The sequence below is a fragment of the Neolamprologus brichardi genome, chromosome 15, assembly GCF_056152115.1.
Source record: "Neolamprologus brichardi isolate AB-2024 chromosome 15, ASM5615211v1, whole genome shotgun sequence".
Lineage (NCBI taxonomy): Eukaryota > Metazoa > Chordata > Actinopteri > Cichliformes > Cichlidae > Neolamprologus > Neolamprologus brichardi.
Window position 1 is genome coordinate 22,097,719 of NC_142118.1, and position 27,451 is coordinate 22,125,169.

General features: G+C 39.7%; 1 protein-coding gene across 5 annotated transcripts in view; it reads right to left on the minus strand.

Moving 5' to 3' along the window:
* myt1la (myelin transcription factor 1-like, a) overlaps window positions 1-27,451 on the minus strand; it is a 90,210-nt gene that overhangs the window by 36,183 nt on the left and 26,576 nt on the right. For 4 of the 5 annotated variants that reach the window (XM_006793508.3, XM_006793506.3, XM_006793507.3 and 1 more), the window contains exons 5-9: window positions 24,064-24,126; window positions 8,316-8,815; window positions 4,870-5,500; window positions 2,915-3,336; window positions 955-1,089 (exon numbers count right to left, since the gene is read on the minus strand). In XM_006793508.3, coding sequence (XP_006793571.2) covers window positions 955-1,089; window positions 2,915-3,336; window positions 4,870-5,500; window positions 8,316-8,815; window positions 24,064-24,126 — 1,751 coding nt within the window. Of the gene's footprint in view, window positions 1-954; window positions 1,090-2,914; window positions 3,337-4,869; window positions 5,501-8,315; window positions 8,816-24,063; window positions 24,335-27,451 lie in introns of those variants that run through there. The other variant, XM_087852406.1, reaches the window with a different exon arrangement.

Genomic DNA, 27,451 nt, shown 5'->3' on the forward strand with positions numbered 1-27,451 from the left:
ACTTCTTTTTAACTAAATTTAAAATTTAGACTCATTATTGGATTTCTTTCTTTCCATGTTGGCTTTTCAGACTTTTTGTCACCATTTCTTTTATTATGGGATAACCGTTGGTCACCGTTGACACCTCAGTGGTTTATTTTAGACTAGAAAAATATTGTAACTACATCTTAACACAGAAGGATGACAAATTACAGATTTATGTAGTGCTTACATGTGGTTATTTATACATTTATACACATTAATTTATAAATACTACAGAATATTTATTCATTAATAACTGTGTTTATTATTCTCGAGAACCTTTTTCTGCAGATAGCTTGTGTTTAGTGAATCTTATTGTCTACGGTTACCGTCAGCAACCCTGGGAGTTGCTGACCTCTCCTGTCATCATGTATGTAGTTCATCCTCTTATGAGCCAAAGTGTGACTAATATCATCAGATTAATTACTTGGGACTCCATTGTATGTTAAGACACCTCTCTGGGAAACGGTGAGATGTCTTTGTGAAGTTGAAAAGAAGTCCAACTGCCTTAAAGTCCAGCTTTAAGACCACTCTGGCCTGGATGATGAGCATCTACACAGACATTATAGGCTATGACGATATTTCAGTGCTTCTGATGTAGCCAAGAATGTTTTGATCAGTGATTTGATTATTTTTCAGGATTTTTAGGAAAATCTTCTTTTTATAGAGTAGAACATTAAAAACGTACTACATAAGTACCTTTTATTATTCAGGCCACGGTTTGGAGATTCAGCAAACGTGTCCTTGTCATCTGATGTTTTACTCAACCACTAAGGTGATTCCTGCCTCCAGAGCGCTTTGAGAAATGTCTGCACATATAAAACCACCACCCCCACCAAAAGACTGAAATACCGCTCTGGGTGAAATGACTTGTCAGAGTGCTACTGAGTTTGTGTTGTCAATGCAGCACAACATGCAAGCAGAGGGACCTACTCTCAGGTGGGACACGATCTTTGTGGGGACACCCAGAAAGGCTGCGGTGATGCGGGTACAGCCCCGTCACATGACCGGTTCCGTCACAGCCTGGAGTCGGACACTTGCTCTCCTTCTTCTCTCCCCTGGAAGAGTCTGTGAAGACAAGGGACACCGAAAATTAGACGGAGGTGGAGTTGAGTCAACAGGTAATTGGCGTCCAAGTGTCGGAGCAGTTTTTGGCCATGAAAGGACTGAACACGGACCGTATATGGCTCATGGATTTGGCCAGTAGCCTGGTTCTTAAAAACCACCCACAACTCAGATTTGTTTAGCAAGGCAAACACTGTAGGTGTGATATTGGATCCACTGATGGCTGCTTCATTTGGTTCAAGAAACAATTGATCAATCAGAGCTTATCATGCCGAATTAAGCATCATCCTCCTACATAGATAACTCATTATCTCAGCTAGCAAGCACGGATGAGATTCACTTGGGTGTGCATGCTGCAAATCACTGACTAAGTCGGGACAAACAGAACAAAATAGGCCCTCTCCCAACAAGAAACCACAATATCAGGCTGAATAGGTGAAGCTGTCCTTGCACAGATGCAGACATCATAATAAAAGCCTTCCTTTGGACTAATAACAGCTTCTTATGGGTTAACAAAGACTCTCTCTGTGCTAATGAAACAGTCTGAAGCCCATCTGAGTCTGTAGTGAGGATGATAACCGCACAGTGCCGACTCCCTACCAGTGGTAGTGGGGTTGTATATGAGTGGATTTGGAGAAATAGGCCGCAGATAGCGTCCCACAGATGAGATTTGCTCTTCTAACGGGCCGTGCAGATTGCCATTACTCATGCCTGACAAGTTGGCCGTCTGATGTTCCCACACCGGCCTATTTTAACAACATAAGCTGCTGTCAGTGGAAAACCATGCATCTGCAAAATAAAAAAAAAAACTAAATTGTGTATAGCCCTGAATGCAGAAAATGAGTGCCCATTACCTCGTCTGCAGCCATGTACAACATTTCTGAAATAACACAGCCGGATTTTAACCAAGCCCAGAGGTCAGAAAACTCATTCAGTCCAGCAGTGTCCGTAAAAATGCTCAAATCAGGGAGGAAAAGACATTAAAGTTACTTTTATGTATTATTTTTTTCCTGCTGCAGCACTAATAGCCCCTGGCTGCTGCTGTACTGAGGGTTTCAATAAGTCAGACAGACAAGATAAACGCCCTCTCTGCTGACCCGGGGTCAACATTTTTGAGTTAAATATGGCTATGGTTAAATATGATGTGAAAAGGTGATGGGAAACTGGCAGAATTTAAAGAGAAGCATGATTATTTGACAACTTTGTGAATATAGTAATAGGTTAGAAGGAGCAGGAATGCAAGCAATATCTATTTCTCAGACAGGAGCCACAAAGCGCTAACATACATACACGGCATATAAGCTTACCGTAGGACAAAGAGCAAAACAGCAGTTTTACAAAAGTAAAAGAGGAAACATGGAAGTAAAACCACTACATAATGAACCCTATTCATTACCATCACATATAACCTTTACTGCTGAATTAAAGGCACATTTCTTTTAGGAAGTTTATTTTGATCAGATGCAGCGTGATCGTGTCGAGCTACAGAGGACTGACTGAACTAAATTCGTTTCTCGGTGTCCAGGCTTTTGTGGTAAAAATAGTCCTGGCATGAAAAACCAGATGCAGGACCGTGTGAATGAAGAAAAGACTCCTCGTGAACATGAAGGAACGTTTCCAATTTAAACGTGTTACACAACATCTTACCCTGGAAGTCGAAACAGCAATGACGCCTAAAAGATCCTTAAGTTGGCTCCAAACTACTTAACCGTCCTGACACATGGAACATGGAAAATCGACATATGCTACAGTATAGTTTTCCAAGTTTGCCGAGTGCAGATCGATAATAACACAGACAGGGTCAGTGTGTGGGTTTTTCCTTGCCTACCTTTAGGGTAGTACGCCCTCTTCAACCCATCCTGCTGCATCCTGGACCTGCGCTCCTCTGCAGCGCTACTCAGCCTTGGGCTGTGCTCGCCGTGGCCGCGATGATGATGGTGGTGGTGATCCCGACGGGGCATCGCGTGCTCCGAGGCCATCCGGTCCCTCATGACCTTTGCCCTCTCTGATTCCAGTGCGATGGCCTTCTCCAGCAGCGACAGGTTTCCCTTGGCCATGTCGAAGGTCTCGTCCGAGCGGTCGGAGGCCACAGATGTGGTGTCCTCGTCGCCCTCCTGGCTGCAGCTGGTCGGGTAGCCTCGGGACGCCGGGCTCAGCTGCTCCTCCAGCTTCATTAAGTTCACCATGTCGGAGTAGCTGCGCTCCAGAGACCGGGGCTCGTCTTGTGCACCCTGCTGGCAGCTGTCATACCTGAATGTTTGCACGAATAAAGTCAAGATGCAAATATGTGGAAAGGTTATCAAAAGGATGTTTTATATTTCCTAACTTATTCAAATAAATGAACTTGAATGAAGGGTCACAATTTTGCAAATTCAGCTGTATCCTACAAAAAAGTTTATTACAGTTTTGATTTTATTAAAAAAAACTTTCTGAAATATTTAGGAACTGTTGTTGTTGGAGCTACCTTGAAGTTTAAGAAGCAAGGCTACCTATACAATGTATGCTCAACAGTCAAAGTAAAAAATGTTATCAAATATTAAAAAGGATAAAGTTATGTTTTAAAAGGAGTCAAAAGTAGATCCCGCAACCTTACAAATGAAACCTGTAATTGAATGTTTAATAATTATAAAAATGTAATATTTAAAAAGTTTGTGAAAGTACATTTTCACATTTAAAAAGGAGGACTAATATAAAGATAAATCAAAGGTCTTCTGACCGTGCCCACAAAAAACTGATTAAGGTGTCCGACCTCCCCTTCAAGGCTGTCTCTTTGTGCACCTCTGGACCATGCAGAGCATTATATTCAGAACGATCCCCTGCAGGTGCGCGTTTGATACTTCACTGTCTGACTTCTGTATCACCTTGAGTTTTATTTTGTGGATCATCATTATAAATGTGAGCCGGTGTGAGGCTATAGCTCAGAATGCAAACAGCAATTTTCATTTTTCAGTATAGCATAGTCTGAAATTTTCGAGGAATAGTGCTTTAGTTTGCTTTATCCTACACACCCAAAACCCAAGCTACCCACAAGCTCCCTGTGGTTTGTCCTTTGCATCAAAATGGAATTAAACTTAAAAGTTCACATTTAGAGTCAGTGGAGGACAAGCAGCATGACAGCTGCAAGGGCAAAGAATTAAAGGAATACAGGAAGAGATCCAGAAATGCACAGGAAGACAGCCTTCAAGGGGGAGACAGGCCAAACTGAAAACATAACATTGTTTACATTGCACTGTTTATGCAAATCCTCACACTTCATGCATTACTGATAGTAAATGGTTAATAAACTGGTTCTTTTATGGCGTTTTTCTACTGTGAGCACTCAGAGCACTTTATGCAACTTGCCTCATTCACCCATTCATGGAAGCACTTTTATCTATGCTTTCTTTGCTAGTGATATCTCTGTCCCGCCATTCATGAACAGAAACACGTATCAGAAGGACTACAAGTTTTAGTTTGCCGTTGGCTATGGAAGAAGAGTGCCCTCTACCCTTTCCATGCGTGCATGCTTGCATAAGAACTACTACGTTACTGCTGTATCGTTTAAGTACCATCAGTACCATCTATGCAATTTTGAAAAGCTACCTACTATGTTTTTCCTTGTTTACTTGTAGATGCTCATGTTAAACATGACCAAAGACTTCAATAATGAGGTCAACATATTTCAAAGGCAGGCAGAGGTAATGTGCATATTATTTTAATCTTAAAATCATATCTGTGAACCCTTAACACTGGAACTCCCAGAGAGCAGCCATTTGGCTTTTCTACGTTTAAGAGATTATCTACCTGTTCAGGTGGTGCACCCCCTGGTGGTCTGCTGGATGTTGGAGTTGGTGGTGGAGAACGTGGTGGACAGGACGATCAGACGGCTGAGTCTCACTCAGCTTCCGGGCCAAATCAAAGCACTGATTCCTCAGACACTCTAGGCTACTGAGACACACCTCCTCCTCGCTCTCCTCAGTCTGACCCCTGACTCCCATGCCGGGCCGCCCGTTTGTATGGCTGCCGTCGTTCACCATGGTGTCTTCGGGGTAGCCGTCTTCAGGCAGCATGGCGCCGTGACCCTGCGCCAGAAGCTTCAGGGAGTCCACCGTCTCCCTGACCACGTCGCTGTCCAAGTCCACGCTCAGCTCACCCTTCCTCTCGCCCTGCTCGCTGCCGTCGTCCTCTTCGTCATCGTCGTCTTCCCCGGCGCTGTTGGAGGAGTTGCTGTTCATCTCGGACTCGGTCATGGCCTGGTAGGCAGCATCCTCGGCGATCTTGCCAAGGTTGAGAAGTGACTTGGCAACCAGCTCGTCGTAGTTCTCGTACTCCTCTCCGGTGCCGTTACCGGCGCTGATGGTACAGCTGTTGTTGTTGTTGTCGTCCTTCTGAATTGGAATGAGCTTTGATTGTCCACCGGGTTTGTAGTGGTTCTCTGCAATCAGGAAAGCAAGAAACAAATCCCTTTGTTTTGATACTGTTCAGGAATCTCACAACGCAGCCAAGAAAAGTTTCCCGCAATAACCCACGCTATACGCAACATAAACAGCAGGTAATTTGTGAAAAATGTGAGGGAAAGTGATTTGTTTTGCAGGTAACACAACTATCAGTCCATTTATAGAATCAAAATCCTGCAGATGAAGTGGAAATGAAACCCTTATCCTCTAATCATGTCAGCAGTGCTGATGAACTCTTTTTTTTCCCTGTTATATTCTCGCCTGTATTATCTTCATGCCTCCCAATTATGATCCACTGTTTACCCACAAAAAACATACAACCCAGAGCGGTGCGCGGCAGTGTCGCTCTCTCCGATAAGCCTCGCTGTTGATTTTGGGGACAGAGGCGGCGAATGAGAGCAGAGAAATTGAAAAGGGAGGCGTGTGAGGTGCTCCGATTCAGGAGCCATAAATATCCTCAGGAGGAGAAACCGAGGCAGAGCACATGTGACACGTCCGCCGAGACGAGGAGGCAAACGAGGAGGGGGGGGGGAGCGAGTTAATAACTCAGCAGAGCTCCTCTCCCATTTATTCGTGAGGCACTGTCAGAAGCGATTGAGGACACGGGGGGTGTTTGGGGGGAGAGGAGGAAGCGAGGTGGGAGGGAGAGCGCAGAGCATCTGGTCTACCAAACCCTCCTCAGCAGCACTCATCACTTAGTCCTCTCCTTCTGCAAACCGCATGCAAAAGTGGACATCAGCGCGACACAGAACAAGACCTGAATATCTGCGACATTGCTGCGTTTATCCATCTGTTAATTCGACAGCTTTTTGGCATCTTTACGTGTTGTAGGTTGGAAAAGTTCCACGAATCTGCACAAACACGGTGGCCCCGTCACGGATCGAGCTGCAGTGCTCGCAGAATATCTGGCACACAACACTGAAGGCATGTCCCGGCCAGAAGCACCGGTTTCATGAAAAGTGCAACAACAACAAATGTTTACAGCATTTGTTTAGCAAGCCCATGTGTTCTTTCTGTTGCTTTGTTCTAAGCTTAGCTATAATATTGAGCCTGTCTTTTCCTTCCATGTGCTCTCTGCGTTTTTCTGGGTTGTTCTTTCTCCCTTTTTTTTTTTTACTTACTTCCTGTTTTATTTTAAAGGTTCTCTTTGTTTGCTTTCTCCTTTGTTCCTTCTCCTATAATCATTATAATCTTGACTTCACCTGTGTCTTACTGTCTTTCACTCTTTAGTCTGCAGCTTGTCAGTCTTTGTGTACTCGACATCTGAATCAGTTCTTGCAGTTTTTGATTAATACAAAAAGCTGCTCTTCTCTAAACTGCAAATTTTTATTCTTTTTTCTTTTAATTTCTTTTATCTGCATTGTCTCGTTTTGCTTGTTTTACCCCAAGGCCTTTTGTCGTTGAAATGTGCTATACTGATAAACCATGCATCAGCAGTGGTTCAGTTATTCACTACAGTACTTTTTCATTTAACCACCTGCCACTCCACCTTGATTTTCAGTTCACTTTATGAATTTAACTGCCAGCATGACACTGTTGTACATTCCTTTTTTTTAAATGACTCAAGTGTTGATTATTCTCCAACCCTATTTCCAAAGATGTAAGGACGAAGTGTTAAAATAAAGAGAGAAAGTCGTGATTTGAAAATCATTTAAGTCCTATATTTAATTGAAAGGGACACAAGGACAACCCATCAGCTGTTGAATGGGAAAAATGTCACAGCGTTTTTACAAATATAAACTCATTTTGTCATTTTGAAACAGGCAATGTGTTTTATAAAGGTTGGAACAAAGGACTGGAAAAGCTGTGTAATACTGAAAAACAAATGGTGGTGCATTGCATAAGTAAGTGGGAAGATGTCAGTATCATTATTAGATATACAAAGAGTAACCCAATTTTAAAAAAAAATTCAATTCACATCACGGTTGTGGGTTTTGGACGCAGGATTTTTGAGTTTGGGATTTTGAATTCTTTTTGTGTTTTTATGATCAGTTTGCTTCTTGACTTTCATGTATTTTTGAATTTTTATTTGTATTTGAGTTTAACTATTCCTCAAGGTTTGATTTCTCTTTTTTACTAGTCTCGACAGTTTCCTAGGTGTTATTTATAATTTGTGGATTTTGTAAGTTTTCTGTGTGTTAGGTGTTTGTGTTAGTTATAGACTTCCTACTTGAGTATTCTTCTCTCCTCCTCTGTGTCTTCCCACTTCCCTGATTACCCTTAGAGTATATATAGACCTGTCTACACTCTGTTGGTTGTCTGTTTGTTCCGTGATCTAGTCTTTGTCCACATTTGCTATTCATGGATTTAAGGCCTGTGGACTTTTGTGGACTTTTGCATTCAACCTAAAAAAAAGTTCACTTTTAGTTATTTTGTCTGTGTCCTGTATTGTGTCCTGTACGATTACCTGAAATTTAAACAAATTCTCTAGAATTTTGGGAATTTTATCACATAATGTACTCAAGGCTTTTAAAAGATTCAGAGAATCAAAAATCACTGTGTGGCAATGCTGTAGTTTTTGAATGGCCGTGACCTTCAGACCATTTGGCAGTTAGGCAGTCTCGACCTGTCACTAGATGGAAACATTTGGCAGATTGTGAAATGAAAAACACAACAATGAAGGCCATTAGGCTACGTAGTTGCTGAAACAATAAACTCTTCTTCCTGATTGGAGCTCCAGATCCTGAAAAGCAACTCGTTTAATCTGCACGAACCAAAGCAAAACTATGACGTGGCTCGTGTCCTTCATCTGTTTCTCATCCAAGCAACTAAAGTAACAAACCGCACACTCACCCTGCTGACGACGCTGCTCCTCCTCTTCCTCTTCTTCCTCGTCTTCCTCTCCCTCATCATCTTGCTCCTCCTCGTCATAGCCGTCTTCCTCCTCTTCCTCATCCATCCCGTCTTCCTCTTCCTCCACCTGCTCACCCTCCATTGCTGTATCTGTTCTCTCCACCTCTATCTCCTCTTCTTCCTCTTCCTCCTCCTCTTCTTCTCCCTGCTCTTCGTTGTCCTCAGAGAACTCGTCTTCCACCTCGCCATCTTCTTCTTCTTCTTCTTCATCTCCTTCCCTCTCCCCTTCATCCTCCTCCTCGTCCTCTTCAACTACCTCCCCTTGCTCCTTCCCCTCCTGCCCCACCTCCATGGCTTCGTTCCCATAGCTGCCATAGCTGCCAGCATCCTCCTCCAACTCACCCGGGCAGGAGGTGAGGAAGGGCCTCCTCTTGGCAGCCGGTTCCAGCGGTTGTTTTTCCAGAGCCTTCCTCTTCTTGGCCAGCGGGCAGCCGTAGATGCTGAGGTGGGACAGAGGGCACACACATGATCAGTATCCATCTTTGCTCTCCTATTTACTCTTTGATCGTTTGCCCTTTTGCTGCAAACTGCAACACATTCAGAGGATAAATAAGTTTAAAAACAGCCAAATCTGACAAACACATTTGATCCTGCTGAGCCAGAACACATACCGGCACTTAGCCATAATCAGCTCAGTTTGGCCAGAGAGAGCGCTCGTATTTGGCCTCTCATACCAATGAAGCAGGTAAACTTCCAAGTTTACCATGAAATATGAATCCAGAAGAGTAATACCGATCATACTGTAAATGAAGGGGACGGGATGCAGGAGGCAGATGTGTTATTTATAATTAATACCACCTGATTTCCTCTTAGAAAAATTTAAGAGTAATTCTTAATGTTCTTTTTGTTTGTGCCTCTTGCCTTTTTGTCAGAAGCGTTTGTTTTACAAGTATGATCTCTGTCTGACTTAAAGACAGTTTAACTGTGCACATAAGATGTTTACAAGTATAACAGGCAAAACCCAACTATATTTATGTGCTTCCTCAAAATCAAAAGCTTTTGACCATATTAATTATTGTAAATTATTGACTAAGTTACAAGAGCACGGGCTCATATCTGGAAAAGATGTTAAATATTACTGGTATCCACATCAAACTCTGTAAGTCCAGGGTGGCAGGAGTAAAAAGCAGGGTTTGAAAAGGTGGGACCTTGTTCTGTTCAGTTGGTATGATGAACTTTCTAAAACATTAAAGAAGCAGAATACTGAATGTATGAATGCAGAGAGCATTATTAATCATATGATGCATGCTGATCATTTGTCTCCTTATAGTGGCAGCTGCAGCAGCTGCTCAAGTTGTGGATGTCGACGTGTGATACTGAGTTCAAATCTAAGCGTCCCGTAATATTGATCGCTTTGACCACATTGTTCCCTCATTCTGTTTCAATATCAAGTTTTAAATGTGGTGACTAAAGTCAGATATTAAAGTCACATCATCAGGAATGTTCTGTTATATATGTGTAGCATATAGCTTGATCCACAAGCTTCAAAGATGGGCAAGTGCAACTCAGATACCTGTGATGAGTAATGTTCCTACCTTTCACACTGTGCTGAGAAACTTTAGGTATAAATTTATGTCTCAATTAATTCCTTTTTATAATGTGCTTCTAAACAAAACAGAGACATTCCTCTAGCATCTCAAAAAAAACAGCACAACTTGTGCTGTTGTTACTGATGATTGCTGTTTTGTCTTTTGGATTGAAATTGATTATACGTAGGGCTGGGCTATATCATACCGTTCACGGTAATACTGGTGTAATTTTGGGCAACGATAGGAAAATGAAATATCGCGATAGAATATGGGTAAACGTGCATGCGCAGTGCCTTTGTTTACATACGCACACGGCGGCGACGCAGACTGAGAAGAGCGAAAGTGGATCATTGATTGAAACGGATGAACCAGAATTAGTTTGTAAAAATGCTGCAACTTCAGTGGTGTGGAACTGGTTTAGCTTTCGTCCGTCAGATACACAACAAGGCACTATTTTTGGTAGAACATGCTAGCGGGCCGTCGTTATTACCGTGTTGTTTGGAAAATACGGCACACTTAAAATAAATCCTTGGATTTTTCTGAAAATCGACAGTGTCCCTTATAATCCCGTGTGCCTTATGTGTGAATTCTGGTTGTGCTTACTGACCTCGAAACGGTTTTATGTCGTACATGGCGCTCGAAAATCTGTCAAATGTTTCAGTAGGACTTTGCTAAGCTACGAAGCCTCAGCGCTTGATGGATTGTCGGAGCATTACGGCTACCGTAGTCAGGCGCCTCGCGGAGTGATACGCACTGTGCTTCAACATAATATTACCATATTGTGTGTGTATAACCTCTTTTTAAGTTTTGTGGATATTATGCATGGTTATGCTGAGGATATGTCGGCCAATTTCCACTGGAAATGCCTTTTGGTTAAACTGTCAGCAAGGAATTTGCACTGTTACATTTTTATATAACTTTAAAAAACAGCTGCTAGTTTAAGTGAAAATACATTGATGGGTTTTTTGCACTAATAAAATTGTGGAGTTGTAAAGTATTTTGTCTAATGTCAATTATATCGTCAGTTATATTGTTATCGCAAATTTTCAAATGTATGTCGTGATAAATATTTTTGGTCATATCGCCCTGCTCTAATTATACGTCTACTGTAAAGTTTCGTCCGCTTTATGCGTCTTGCATTTGGATCCTTCCTCCTCTCTCTGAAATCTGTGATGGAAGCTTTTCACACATTTCTGCTCCCGTGAGATAACATATGACTGAATGAATGAGTTCTTTGTGTTTTGGCCTTGAAGAATTGCTGTCTGCAATAGCACACACCTCCTTCATTCCCTTCCTGACAATACACTGCGTTGCTTTTTTGTTGTGAACCTCTCCACAGACAAATTATACATGCATGTACAGTAGGCATGAACACATCCGCACAGCATTTAGGAAAAGCTGTTATCACAAAAAGTTATTATACTGTCGATAGCAAGTGAGCGCAAACAGAAACATTCAAAAAAAGTAGAAAACAATTTTAATAAAATGTTTAGTGTTTGTTAGTAAGGTGAACAGCACGAGAAGTCTTCAGATGAATGTTTTAACACACTGAGCAACATACCAACATTTATGTAACAGAAACTGCTCCAGCAGCAAAATCTAAACCGAAACACATAAATCCTACTGGAAATGTAATAAATATAAAATAAATAAATAAATATAAGAAGTCAAGAGAAATCTATCTTGGAAAAATGTTAAATTGTAATACCTCGTGCCTCTATACATCTTTGAACTGAACAAATGAAATGTTCAGTTCAGACTGAGAATTATTGACCGGGACTCATTGTCAGAATAATATTTAGCCTTGGCCTGCTTGGATAAGTCTAGTCTACTCTCACAGAACACACATGAACAGCATCTTGACTTTTTAATCATGTAAGTATTCAGACATTCATTTACTTACTCTGTGTAGGCACCAGTGCAACATTTATTTAGTCATGCATTTATGGAATTAAAGCATGAAAAAAGAAAGAAAACAATACAAATGACACATTTAAGCAAAGCAAAGTCTTGCTCAGTCTTGTCAGATTTGCCCTGCAAACTATTTCTTTTTAGCTCAAACAAGCAGAGAAACCAAGAGTGTGATGTGTGCGGACATTGTGAGGGTCATGAGTGTGAATGGCTTTGTGTGCACCAGGTTCACAGGTCAAAGAGCTGTGACTCCCACTGCTGTGTGCTCATGTGTTAAGACACTGCAGTGGATTTCCACTCGCTCTCGCTGAGGCCCAGAATCTGCTGCGAGAAAAAAAAACCCAAACAAAGCTTATTCAAGCGGGGCCTCAATTACGCAAATCCCATAATAGTCATTAACTGTTGGGAAAATTCTGCTTTAATTGCTCCAAAACAGTGAGCACAATTATACACGGCTTTAATGTGGATTTTAGGAAATCAATTAGTCCATTTCCATATGAAAGAGCTTATTTTATGTTTGGAGGGCGAGATGGAGGAGGTGGCTGTGTCTTTCTGACAAAAACCGCTGCGTGTTTTTTGCACCAACCTGCGCAAAAGACTTTCTTCTTTTAATTTCACCGGCTCAACAACAATGTAGGAAAGTGCCTATCGGCGTTGGTCTATATTACTGAACTCACTGCTAAATCATTGGCCATGAAGAAACCATCCCAGGAATTTTCTGAGATCATTCTGAAACCTTCCTAAAGCAGTAAAGTGCAAGCAGCTCATTAAGAGAGAGTTTCTTAACCTAGAAAGAACACGTCTGTAGTGTTCCTGTGATCCCTCTGCATTTTCCGAAGGGATGATTTGAAGCCTAGAATTTAGGTTTTGTTGCTACCGAAGCCAAAAAATCCCAGTTTGAGAAATGAGGGATCGTGCGTGGGTGATGCAAACAAGCAGCAACTGCTACAACAACAAAAATCTACCCCTCCTTAAGTATATTTATCTCCCTAATGATAAAAATAACAACAATAAATGTGACATTTCATATCTTCTTCCTCTACTTGGCGGTTCCCTTTAGAGTTCACCACAGACCCCTAAAGAAAGCGGCAACCCAGCCACAGCGGGCAACAAGCCGCTTCCCAAGCCGGGATAAATGGTGAGGGTCAGGTAGGCAAGGGCAGCTGGGCAACATGCGAATCACAAAGAAAGAATCAAAGAATAACACTAAATATGTGTAACATTTATTATATGCAGGCAAAGTATCTAAAACAGTTTTTAATTTTTAACCTTTCTTGATTGAAATGGTTCAAAACCCAGGTGCTAGGCTTTTCACTGTACTGTCAAAAAAATAGGTATAGTAAAAGTCCATTTTTGGCCCTACAGATACAAACACACAAACTCTGTAGGGCTAAATATTGGCCCTCAAGTTACTATATGAACCTTTTTTGAGGGCCAAGTAACTAAATATGTCCTCTATGTAGTAAAAGGTACATAGATCCTAGATTTTAGAGTGATGCATTAAGAGACATGCATGAACAAATTATAAGTTATATAAGTTTAATTCTATTTTAGTCTTGTACATTGGCGGCAAGGTGGTGCAGAATTGAGATCTTTTTCAGCAAATAGGCTTCAGGTTCAGCTCGTTACGTTCTTCTTCTTGTTTCCCCCCACAGTCAAATGACATGCATGTTAGGGTAAGTGGCGACAGTAAGACTAAAAAATTGCAGCACAAATGCCAAGCACAAATGCCAATTAAGTGTGTGAATAATAATAATAATAATAATAATAATAATAATAATAATAATAATAATAATAATAATAATTGGTGCACCCCTACCAATGCCAAGAATGTCAAATTTTGAAGTTTTTGGGGTTTTTTTAAATATCATTTTTTGTACCATAATATTAAGGTTGTACAAAATCTGTCACCACAGGTACACAACAAGGCTAAATAAGGACTTATGAGAAGTCATACAATAAGTTTTTTTATTTTTTTAGAGTTTAGAAAAGACAACACATGCATATTTGTTTTGGCTGAACTACATAGGCTGGCAGTGAAATACACTAATGGTTTTAAAATGTTATGAAACTGTATTATAAACAATTTTAAAATGCTGCTTTATGCTTTAAATGGATAAGTAACACAGTAATGATATTACAGATGTACTGACTATACGTTCTGCTTCCACGTCTCTTAGGTCATCCTCCCACCAACATTTTTCAGTCCTCATCTCTCCAAAGTGGCCATGCTTTCTCTGTGCTTGCCCCCAGGATCTGCAATAGTCTACATACAGTCCACATAAAGTCTAGTCCAGGTGTTAAAAATGCTAGATTAGGTCTTAAAAGCCATCTATTTTTACTCAGTTCATGTTACTCTGTTAAGTTACTGGACTCTGTTTACATTTAACTTACATTTAGTAAGTTACACTGTTAAAAAACAAAAAAACAAATGCTTGTAATTTTCTTCTAACAAAGGTTTCCCTAAATGGTACAATTAAATGTGTGGTTAAAATGTATAGAAGAATAGATAAATAAATGAAATACTGTAAATTTCTTTATCTTAAAACAGTTCACTGAACTGTAGTTTTAAAGATTTCTTTTACTTTACACTTAGTTACATATAACGATTCTTTTTTGTTCTTTTTGCTTTGAAATGCACATAAACTACTGTTCAGAAAAGAAAAGAAAGAAACTTACCGGGACATATTTGTACCAATTTTGTTTTACAGTGTATTCCTTTATTTACGCTATTTGCCACCATGTTTTTGTGGCTTTTACATTTTGTGGTTGTCATGTTTCTCTTGTCGTTTCTTTCAAAGTCTTTAGCACTAGCTATTCGGTGCTGTCACTATCTATTCTGTATGCTTCTTTTGTACAATCAGCTGGAAAGCATTTCGGGTTAACTCCTGCTGTTTTGCAAAACAGCTACACAAATAAAAGTGACTTTATTTGACTACATATATTTTGTTTCTCAAGCAGGAGTAAGTAGCTTCCTATTATCTTATAATCTGAAGACCAAGAAGTAAATCTGTTATGCTAAAAGAAACATTCAGAAGTGACCAAATGAGTGTACAAAATTGCTGAAAATAGACCTGAGTGACATCAATCATTTGATTAAAGCAGATAAAATCCATAAATGGTGTAATGACACACATTTGTAGCTTGCAAAACTCTTAGCACATTGTAGTGCGTCTGTCTGCTATACTTCCTAACTGAATGAAAATACGAGGCCAAGAGTCAGTCAGACAGTTTTTGAAGGAATCAGCCTCATTAGGCGATAATGAGCTCATTTTATCACAAGCAGTCTATTAAAAAATGGGTTTGTTTACTTCTTTGCTTTCCTGTCTCTTTTCATCTGGCAACATGAATAAAGACATTTGAAACAGTCCCACATGCAAACACTGTTTTTTTACCAAATTGAGTCAGAGTCATGCTAGTTCTGAAACATCTCATCAGTAGTATGCTTATTAGCATTAACACAACAGATGCAGTCTGTCTCTGCTGGCACAGGTTTCTGATGCACTGACCTCAGACCAGTGTACATAACCTTAACCCGATGATCTCCAATCTGCGGTCTGTTTATATGAGCTGCCAGAACGGTCTGAAACTCAAACTCTGACGGTGGAAAAACAAAACAGGCAGCTGAATCTGAATCTCCTGCTGTAGCTTCAGCCAATTCTTGCTCTCAAAAAACTGACAAAGAGGGAAAATCTGTAGAGGTAGCTGTGTACCGTCAGCCTGTCCTTAAAAGCACCATGAAAATGCCAAATCCAATCTTTCTGAATGTATACAAGAACGTGACCTGTCCCTTTTTCCTTTTGTTACATTCAGGGAAACTTTGAATAAATGTTTCAACAATACATGTTTTAAAGCATCCTTTGCCATAACTGATGTTCAACAGTGAAGCCTGAGCTTGACCTTGTGTTGGCCATATTCAATAGATCACTGTATTACAGGTTTCCTTGAACCCACTTATATCCCTTAATGTCTTATATTTAGCAATTTTTTCTCACAAATTCTCTACCCCCTTGTTTTATCCATTAGAATATAACGTTTTAGAATTTGTAGGTAACTTTTAGAACAATCTGGGAATAATGAATTACAGTAGTCCAGCTTAGAATTAATAAATCCATGAACTTGTTTTTCAAAGTTACCCAGATAAATGATGTTTCTAATTTCAGAGATATTGTGGAAATGCAACAAAGCAGTCTTACATATTTGTTTAATATGTGCATTGAAGGGCATACCTGGTCAAAAACGACACCAAGGTTCCTCACAGTGTTACTGAAGGTAATGTTATCCAGAGCAAGCATCTTGTTAGACACCATATTTCTAAGATTTTTAGGACCGAGTACAATAACCTCAGTTATATCTGAATTTAGAAGCAGGTCATCCAGGTCTTTATGTCTTTAAGCCATTCCTGCAGTTTAACTAATTGGTGTGTGTTATCTAGCTTCATGGATAGATAGAGTTGGGTGTCATCTGCAAAGCAATGAAAATGTATACTGTTATAATGCTATTATCTAAGGGAAGCATGTACAATGTAAACAGAATTGGTCCTAGGACTGAACCCTGTGGAATGCCATAACTAACTTTAGTGTCTGAAGAGGACTCTCCATTTACATGAATAAAATGGAGTCTATTGGATAGATATGATGCAAACCACTAAACCACTAATAAAGCATGCTCTAATCACTGTAATAAAAGATTATTGTCAACAGCATAAAACACTGAACTCAGGGCTTTTAGGACTGTTCATGAAATGTGATGAATTCTGAATCACCTGCCATCAGTTGGCTGTTGAATGACTGCTTTTTCAAGATTTTTTTAGATAGATGTCTGTAGATTGGTCTACAATTAAATAAGATGCCTGAGTCATGTGACAGCTTTTCAAGTAATGGTTTAATTACCATCATTTTAAAAGTTAGTATAGCTTAATATACAGATGAATCTATGTCTAGTCTGCAAGAAATCATGTATAAAATTGCATCATTATATTTCATTATATAAAATCACTGATTTGGGAAATAAAAGGCATCTATTATTTTATTCTTTATTTACTAAATGCTTTGCATAAATATTTCAACAACATTGGATTTTTTTTTAAAACTCAGATTTGAGTGTAGAAGGAGAACAGAGCGAGCACAGTGATTAAAAGCTGCTCATTCACTACAAACCACTGCAGTGAATATTCCTTCAAGATGACACGCGCACACATGCAAACACGCTTCTCCTCAAATGATCCCTTCGTCTTTTACCTTATAGGCTGTCAGGCTGCCAACTTTCCTTCCTGCCTGTGCATGTGTGCAAGTGTGACCTCGGCCACCTTGCTGTCTCCCGCCAATTAAAATTCCAGTGGTAATTAAAGCAGATCAGAAACGAGGGAACACTGCAGACAAGGGCGAGAGACTACGCATGGTAATTACGGGGAGGAAAAGAGAGCGAGAGAGAGAGAGAGGGAACAAGAGAGGGTGGGTTTACACACCACATTTTTTCTTCATTCTAAACTGGTGTGCTGCAGTCTTGAAGCATTATGATTGAATACATACTGTGGGCTGAATCACTTAATAATTTATTGGTTATCTATATGAGGATCTGGATCTCGGTGCAGTTTAGAATATCCAACATCAGATATTGTTTTCTTAAAACAAAGAATGCAACGCAACAGTGGACTCTACACAGTGTTGCATGACAGCTTATCCATTATTGTGTCTAAGTGGACACTCTGTTTGTTTTGTGGACAGCCAGAGTCCATTACTGCCTCTGTGACACAAACTGCAGTCCATTTTTGTGGCTATGAGGACAAGTGGAGGTGCCTAACAAAGACACCCACATATTTATCATCATTTCTATGAGGACTTCTGTAGATTATCAATTGTTTACAGGGCATTATTTTTTCTGTATGGAAAGGAACAGTGTATTCTGGTCTCTTAAAGTTACACCTGATATTCCTTTTTGTCTCAGTGTCTTTTTAATGGCCAGTAGGTGGCGATTTGCAAATAGAGGTAACATTGTGTTGCAGTCTGTGAGAAAAAATTGATAGTTTGCTCTTGATTATGTATTTAATTAAGCACCTTTCTGAGGAGTTTATGTCTCAATCTCTAGTTTAATGTCTTATTAAATTCTTCATGTTATTCACTGTCTAAGTTTCTGCCCTATTTAAAGTCAAATAGACATTAAAGCAGGGTTCGCTTTAGGATTTAACTCTCATGAGCTGCTATAGCAAATGAACATGCAGTGTCTTTTTCAAAGCAGTAAAATAAAATGCCAATGGCCAAAAAGCTCAGAATGGGAAAGCTCAAACAAAAGCTGGAGTGCTTTATATTGTCTGTGTGTGACAACTAGCGGTTGTCTTTAAGCACACCTTGAATTTACACATTTTTATATCTACATCATGATACCTGAAATGCCTGTCTCTATGAAGCCGTTGGGAAGATTTTTTTCCTTAGTGTCCAATTTTTGTCCATTTTCCTCAAAGTGGACTTTCAAGAGTCCTTAAGGTTACATACAAGTCGACTACTGTCAATGACTAGATGGCTGAAAATTCTAAATATTTTCCATTATTCGATTTAGAGAGTATTCTCATTCAGCTCTTAAACCTCTGATCCACCAAAGTAATGCATGTTCACAGTCTTGAAATGGATTCATGCAAAACTGGCCAAAAAACACTGAATCTGTCAAAATCAATTCATCGATAAATAACAGATGGATCCAACAAGATTCTGCTTGCCATAATTTTCTTCAAACTAAACCTGCTGGTTCTCAAGATACCAAGGGAGAACTGGGCTCCAACCAGCATTGACACCAAGTGTTGGTGTGAAACAAGTACAAGAGTCACTTTTTTTTCACTGAGGACACCTGTGAGGGATTTACTGTCTCTACATGAACACGCTGACTTACCAAAGTAACAAAGAGAGTCAGTTTATTTCAGTTTACCCTGCAGTCAGTCTATCTGAGCTTAAAGCATCAGCGTTAGCTTCAGTTTAATCGTACATATTAATACCTGTCAGCAAAATCAGAAATCATTATAACATGACTGCGGTTCATTTATTATTAAACATTGCTAAGGTGAGACTAACAGTTATATATTTTCCCCATTAACAGGATAAATTATTGTTTATTAAAATCAGCTTTCCATTTGCTATTACTTATGTTAATAAACCAGCAGCTGTGTGATAATTATATCCAAGCATGTGTGGCTCGGTGGGATTAGTGCCCTCAGCTCTGGTGCCAGAGGTGACAGAGGAGATCTATAAGAGACTGGGTGGTGACAGTGATACAAGGAGTTGGTGGGGGGGGAGGTGGTGTGGGCGACACAATGTTCACATCGTATACTAGCAGTTGCCATGGGAGACAGGCTGCATCCCTCCTGGTCCTCATACTGCAGCATCCGCACAGTGCTGTCGCCATGGTGACATCCTCCAGAGAGAAAGCGAGAGAGGTAAAGAGAGAGAGAAAGAGAGGTAGGGGAAGGAGGGAGAATCAGAAGCATGGAGAAAGGGAGAGAGACAGTGACTCTGAACCTGACTGTCTCCTCCCCAAACTCATTCAGCAGCACTGAAAGCACTAACTGCGTCTCTGCCTCAAGGAGTTATTGATCCCAGCAGAACAATAGGGAGAAATAGGGAGAAATTGTGAATGGATCCTCAAAGCAGGAGGTTGGGTTTGGGGAATAAGACGAGACAAAGGGATAAAGCTTACTGCCAACAAATCCCATATAAACACACAAAATCTTCCACATGGGAAACTCAAACTGCACATAAACAGCACACTAATGTAACACATTGTGGTATGTAGTATTCTCTACAGTGATATACACTCCAGGGTTTCTCATGCACACTGTACTTGGACAGGTTGCTTAGGGTTTTTTTTTTTTGTCAGCCACCAAAGTAAAATTTGCAATTCATTTGTATTTTTATCTGTTATGACGACTGAAGGATTGGTGGACAATACCATTATTCTTATTTTGAAATTCAGTCCCTCACGAATCAGCAACCTGTCTTGCACAAGAACGCCGCTCACTTTTTCACGTTCAATGTAATTCGGCTGTCTCAAGTCCCATTTTATGCCCACCATCTTGAACTGCAGCTGGAAACAGCAGCCCTTGTTCTTTTGAGATGCGCTGTGAGCTGGAAGTCCACTCAAACCAAAACCTGAAGCAGCTGGAGAGCTGCTGCCACTGCTTTGTAACTAAGCAAGGCTGCAGAGCAGAACAAGGACTGCCATCGCCTGCTGCAGTCCAGCACTGTACTGGTGTCTGTCCATGAGATAAGAAAATTATATATAATATTATTGACTGACTTAAATAATTAAATGTTGGTTCTTTTCTTATTGCTACTGCCAAAAAATCTTGACAGAACACAGTAGACTGTATACAAAGATGGCCAAATCCTCTGGATCTGCAAAGTCAAGACAATATAGCAGTACCACAAGCTGCAGTTTGTCCAGTGGCCAACAGGGGGTGAGGTTTCTGGTTCCAAATAAAAGGCAGACCTTTGGTAAATGAATGCTCACATGGTTTAAGGTTTCAGTAAAAAGAAAATGATGACAATGGGAATATTATCTAATTTTCTAACTAAAAAGACGGTTGTTTTGTACATTGCAATCCCATTTAGAGTCAAATTAACAATAAAGCATAAAACATGACTGCCACTTCTGCCCCGACGTCACTTTTCAGACCCAGAAACTACATGCAACCTTTATTTGCAGCGCATGTCACACACTCAAGATCATTACAAAAAAGAGTGCAATGTTATTAAACAGTCTTTAATTACATAGAGAAAAAAACAGTGAAATAAAATAAATAAATAAATGAATATTTTCCCTTTCACTGAACTACCTGAATCACTGTGCTGAATTACCAGCAAGCAACAGCAAAATAGAGTTAATCTAGTTTAAATGCATCGACATTGCAACTCCTTAAGCCTGAATAAACACTTTTTGGAGTAACAGTAAAACCAGAGTAACGAAAAAGGATGTAAGGGCAATACTACAATAGTAGCAAATCCCATCTTTGTCGTCTCACCAACATGAAACCGTTAATAAACAGGTGTGCATTTCCTATAATGACACTCTTTTTTCCCCCCGTTTGACTCTTTCTTCGCCCAACACTGAAATTCCCGAGCTTCCTCTGTGCCCTTTGCTGCGCCATCCGTCTGCCCTGCCAGTGATTCACCATCATGCCCTCCTCATTATCTCTTTGTTACCACAGGCTTTATCGAAATGCTGTCCTTAGCTGTGCACCCTCTGCATGCCGCCCTCCCCCACGCACACACAGACCAACCACCTACACTTAAAAAAGATATTTTATGCTTATTTTGGACATACTCCAATGAAATCCAAGTGCTTGGATTTCATAATAAATTTCATAATAAATCTCTCTCTCTATATATAATATGTATATAATCTCTATATATACATTTATTATGAACATATATATAAATTCTCATATTCAGATTTCAAATAGATCTTCTTTGAGGGAAAACCTCTGTGATCCAGTCTACTTCAGTGGAGATACAGCAGGCTTGCTTTGATATATATTTCACCTGGTTTTTATAATTCATACATGTTCTACCAGGATTTGTGCAGAAAAAGTTTGGTGGTTTCATGTTGTTTCACTTCTATGTTTGTGCATACATAACTTTCTCAGGTTTGTTTTTTGTCTTTTTTCGCAAGAAAAAAGTCTTTAATGCTTTTTTTAAATTTTAGAGCTCCGATAATTATGTTGGTAATTCACTATTTCCAGAGGTGATAGAGATCTGAGGCACAAACCATCTGTCCTACAGCCCGAGTGATGTGACCTGAGGACTTCGCAGCGCCACACTCCACCAGATTGGGTTTTTTTTTCTATCTGCAGCCTCGTGACAGAGGGACGAATTTACTGAGATGAAGGCTGTGACCTGCCGATCGAGGAGGTCTGAAACCGTGACATGAGCCCATTTAATGTTGGTAGGATTCGTTTTCTCAGCTGCTGAGTGAGACGTTTGAAGCCTGTGAGCCACCGCCAAGAAAAGTCTGCAACTTTTTTGTTATTCTTTTTCACTTTTCTCTCCATTTTATCTGTTTAAATCCTGTATTGTCGTATTTCACAATATACACAATTTGTATCCATTATTTTACTTAAGTACATGAATACAGAAAGAAAGAAGGGGGAACGGCATAGAAACAGAAAGATACAAAGAAGGCAGCAACCATGTCTTACAACTTCAAACATTGCCAATAAAAATCCATCCCAAAGATCTGCTGAGGTTTTCAATACCATTATGATCTTTTGCCAACATTTTTTTTTTATATATATATAATATCATTTCTAATGTAGCTTCTATGTTTGAGAAGGAAGTGTCTTTCCTTAGTCATAGGGTCAACAATTCCAACTGATCGAGAAAGTGGCCAAGATTGACTGGAATGTATAAATATTCCTGTATCTGCTTTGCATTTCGAGCATATGTCGCTGGACATCAAGTGTAAGCAAGCCCAATCTTGTCTGATCTCAGACGGGAGACCATTGGGAAATACCAGGAGCTATAAGGTTGGGGGCAGCTAGAGCAGGTCAGCTACTAATCAGAAAATTGGTGGTTCAATCCCTGGCAAGATACTAAATCCCAAGTTTCCACCCATGTGTGTGAATGAGGCATGTTGTATCCAAGTGCTCAGTTAGAGCAGAACAGCATCATATAAAAACTAGTCCATGAAGTTTAGAGGGAGAAAAAATAAAATGTAATACATAGTTACAATGTATCTACGTTCCTTTTGCCAAATGATCGTCGGATTATTAAACGCATCATTTTTAAATTGGTTGAATATTTTACAAAACACAGCTGCCTAATGCACCATCTCAGGAGAATCCAAAAAATTCCCTCACTGGGTTCTTGTCCATGATAAATTGGCCTTTGGTAATACAGTCTGTCAGTGGTAGATATGTCCAAAAATTCTCTGTCTTCGCCAAGCCATATTTCTAAACATGTCAGTGAAAGACAGGATCACTCCATCCAAATGAAGGTCTGTTAATTTGAGCTATTGTTTTCAATGCAATCAATTTTACCCTGATCGTTACGGCAGGATTGTGCCATAGCGGCGCACAAGACTGCAATGCCACAGCCCACACATCTGTATGTGTACATTTACCCAAATGGCTCCAGAATGAGCCAGTACTGTCCATTAGTGACTGGGTCATGTCATAAACCATGCAAAAATCTTCAATTGTGATCTATCTTAAGATTTCCAGTGACATTTTAAAAGAATCCTGAACAGGAGGAATTCTGAATCCTAATGATGGCGGATGTGACACAACCTAAGAGTCAATCAACACCCAAAATAGAAAACATTCACGTGTAATGAACCTCTTTACTTTTGCACCTCAGATGATTAGAATATACTGATAATTTGTCCAACACAAAAAGAAAAATCCACAGTTTTGTTTAAGAAACTTACTCTTTGTCAATCTAAAAAATTGCCAAAAACAACTTCTTGATGAGCTTTACTGGCAAAAGCAAGCAGTCAAAAAGTTGTCCAAAAAATTGCCATTAGCTGTTCCCTTCTTGGTCTCTCAGCTGTTGCTAAACTAGTGCATTTCCGATTTCACTTTAAACTCCTGTTGATGGCTCACTAGTAAGCCTTTTCTCTCAGCTACATGACCTTGTAATACCATACAACTCGGTATGTCGTTTACAATTCACAGGCTGAGGTGTTTTATCTGTCTCAGCGGTCTTTGAAGTTGAGGCTCCGGGGCTCTGAAACGGAGGAAACCAGCTGGTGGTGTCATTAACATCTCCTAAACCCCCATTTAAGATGGACTGTTGAAAATTTATGCAAGTATTTCCCTGACTATATTCATTTTTTCCACTTTATTTCAGGTCATATCCTTTTTTAAATTGTCTTTTAGCTTACAACTGTTCATGTCATCAGTTTCATTTTATTTGAATACTCAGTTTAAAGGACCTTGTAACAGATTTTTTTTTTTATTTGCTGTCCAGTGCTTAAATAAAGATGATTAGTTCCACAAGTGTTGGCAGGACCGAGCCGATGACGTGTGCTGATTAGGACGATATCCCAATCTTTCATATATACAGGACACATTTTAGAGCTCCCTCAGACCTCAGCTGCACTGGCTTCATTTAAAGCAGCTTCATATCTCAGGCACAAGGAAAATAAAGACCAGCGCCAGCTCAAAGACACTGACATGACAATATATTACAACACCTAACATTATTCTAAGAGTATCTAAGAGCGTCATTTACACTGTAGAAAATATGTCGAGCATCTCATACCTGCGGTGTCTGGCGTACTTCCCGCTGACATGACCGCTGCCATCACAGCCGGGGGTGGGACAGCTGAGAAGGAAACACACATGGTCAGAAAGAAACAAGCAGCACATCATCTGTCCTTCAGCAAGTCTGGATTTTATTTTTCCTGTACCGCACGCAGACCATCTCAATCCAGCACGCAAAATATAATGATATCTGAGGTTCATCCAGGGCTGCACGTTCAGCCTATTTATATCTATCATTCATGCCCTGCTGCAGTTTTTTTATAGCTTGTATAGCTTCTTAAGACTTTCGTTTACATGTGTTTTTCTGACTTTTTACATACACAAGTATTTCTGTTCTCCTTGTGTACATACTGTTATGCATTTTTTAACAGTTAAGTATGCTTTTTTGCATCAATGACATGCATTGAGAGAAAATATCCTCATAAAGGTTACAATACAGTCAGATTAATGCAAGTTAAATAGATGCTTATAAGTATGTTATTACCTGTTACCACTACACTTACAAGGGTTTTAATCTGAAAGAGTAACTTCTGTACACAAAGCAGTCTCTAATGGCCATGACATTTGTTCAGCATAAAGGTACAGTGAGTTACTTTTTGAGGTTATTTAATAGAACAAATATCGTACACATAAATATACACTGATTAGTGTGTAAGTGTGTCTTCCAATAAACTGAAGCACTCTCATAAACTCAGAATTAATACATTAAAAACACATAGGTGTGGGCACCGCTTTGTGGAAGCTGCCATGTTGTTCCACCATCTTGAATACAGTGGACGAGTTGGACCGCATTTTATGTATGTGGCTAAAGACACATATGCAGTATGGAAAACATGTAGGAAAGGAGAAATCGTAGGTGTTTTACCTGTGGTGGAGGCAAAATTTAAATTCTTGTCTGCACCTTCAGACCCAAGATATGAAGGATCATAGCTAAGTTTTATCATTTGAGAATGGTTCCTCTACAACAAAGAAGTGAAAAAATAAAGGCATGCGACAACCCGACCAGCGCTGGGAAAAAAAATGATATTAAATACAGAGAGAGAAAGATTTTAACCCTTTAAGACCTACCATAGAACCCAGAGCTCATCTTTATATTTTTACATGCTGTAGCGCCATTTTTGGGAGTACTTCAAGTTGCTATACATCAATACAACCATTTTATCCCAAATTCATTCAAGTCCATACCTACATAAATGGCAAAAAAGTGCAATAAACTAAAAAAAAATCGTTTTGGGGGGTTTTTTTTACACATATTTCTAGTTAGAGAAATTTTAGAGAGATATCCCTCAAAACTGTAAATGCAAAAAAATTATTTTGAGTGTCTTCATAGTTTTATTTTTTAGATACACCAATTTTTATATACTGCAGGAAAAATGGACTGAATGGACTGATTCTTATATAGCGCTTTTCTACTCTCCCGGAGTACTCAAAGCGCTCTATACAACATGCCACATTCACCCAGTCACACCCATTCTCACAAGCACTTTATCTATACTTAGTGCTTTTTCTAACTATATTCACGCACATTCATACTCCGATGGATGCATCGGAGAGCAACTTGGGGTTAGTATCTTGCCCAAGGATACTTGGCATGCAGACTGGAGGAGCCTGGGATCGAACCTCCAACCTTCCGATCAGTAGGTGACCTGCTCTACCTCCTGAGCTACAGCCACCCTCAAAAACAAAAACAAATATTATAATGCAAACTTGCAAAAAACACAGGCATAAACTCAAACATGAATTTTAAAAACACCAGCATAACTTCGTAAATGCCCCATAGGAAAAAGAAATACATTTTCCACAAAATTACGTCACTGCCGGTTATCATGCTTGCTCTGCAGTGGCCACCACCACAGCTAAGATTTTACACTTGAATTTCGAGGGATAGGAAACCAGAATTCAGTTGAATGAAATCTGCAATATACTGACATCTAGTGGTGAGATTTCCAACACTCTACCTTTAAAATTATTCAGCTTTGTGTTGCCACCAGTTACTTTGTCCAAGTCAAGATGATCCTCTGGAGAAAAAAAAATGTAGCATAATCCTGTTTATACCATCATCTCTGAACTCCACAGGAGGTGGCTTCTTAGAACAGCAGGATTTATTTTTAAAATTATTTGAGATTGTACAGCAATATCCCATTTTTCACGTGTTGGGGCTCTAGTTCTAAAAAGTAAATGCTGCAGGAGAGAGAGTAACAACTGGGAAGAAATGTGAATTACCACAAAGTCACAATTTATACAGATTTAAAGTGAATAACGTGGACATTAGCACAGAGAAAAGGTAAAAATGGAAAACTACTCACAACCGTGTGAAGCTGGTGTAAACTCAGCATTAGTAACATCCCACATTTGTCCACATTTAGCTTGTTGTGATCTGGACTGTCTTATCTGTGATTTTTTTAATTTTTTTTCACCATTGGACTCCATTGTAGTTCCTCTAAATTCAAGGCCACTGCCTGCTTTTCATTGGATTATTCTTACAGTCGGCAATCAGACAGACAACAGCGCTTCAACTCAGCCTCCTCATTCATTTCTAAATCCACAGGGGCACCAATACAAAAGGCTTCAGCCAAAAATGCAAGGATAACAGTTATTTTTTTTTCCTTCAGCACAATATGATGACCTTTTCCAGCAAAACTGTGCAGTGCTGGCCAATCAAATACAAGCAATTGTACATAAAAGCATAATTCACTTACTAGGCCCCGAAAAACTGACTGAAATACTGACGGCAAACAAATGTTTAAATTTTATTATCACCTTACATCCTGCTCATCAAAGAGGTTACATTTTTTTATATAGCACCAAATCACAATAACGGTTGCCTCAAGGTGTTTTATACTGTAAGATAAGGACCGTACAATAATACAGAGAAAACCCCAACAACCAGAGGACAGTAGGAAGAAAAAACTCCCTTTTAACAGGAAGAAACTGGCAGAGCCAGGCTCAGGGAGGAGAAGCCACCTGCCGCAACCAGTTGTGGTTGAGGCCAGAGATAATAATAACTGATGATTAAATGCAGATTGGTGTATAAACATATAGTGACTGAAAAAGAAACAGTGCATCATGGGAATCCCCCACAGCCTAGGCCTATTTCAGCATACTTGAACTAAGGGAGAATTCAGGGTCACCTGATCTAGCCCTAACTGCTTTATCAAAAAGTAAAGTTTTAAGCCCAATCTTAAAAGTAGAGATAGTGTCTGTCTCCCAAGAGAGGTCACAACAAAAGATTTGGAAGCTGAAATGTCACTAGCAGATCAAAAATCAGTTCATGCTCATTGCTTGCACAGATTAATAAATTTTAACTGGTTATCGCAAACAAGTGTAACTTCTACCTATTATAATAAAGACATATTTATGAACTAATAACAGTTGTACTGAGATGC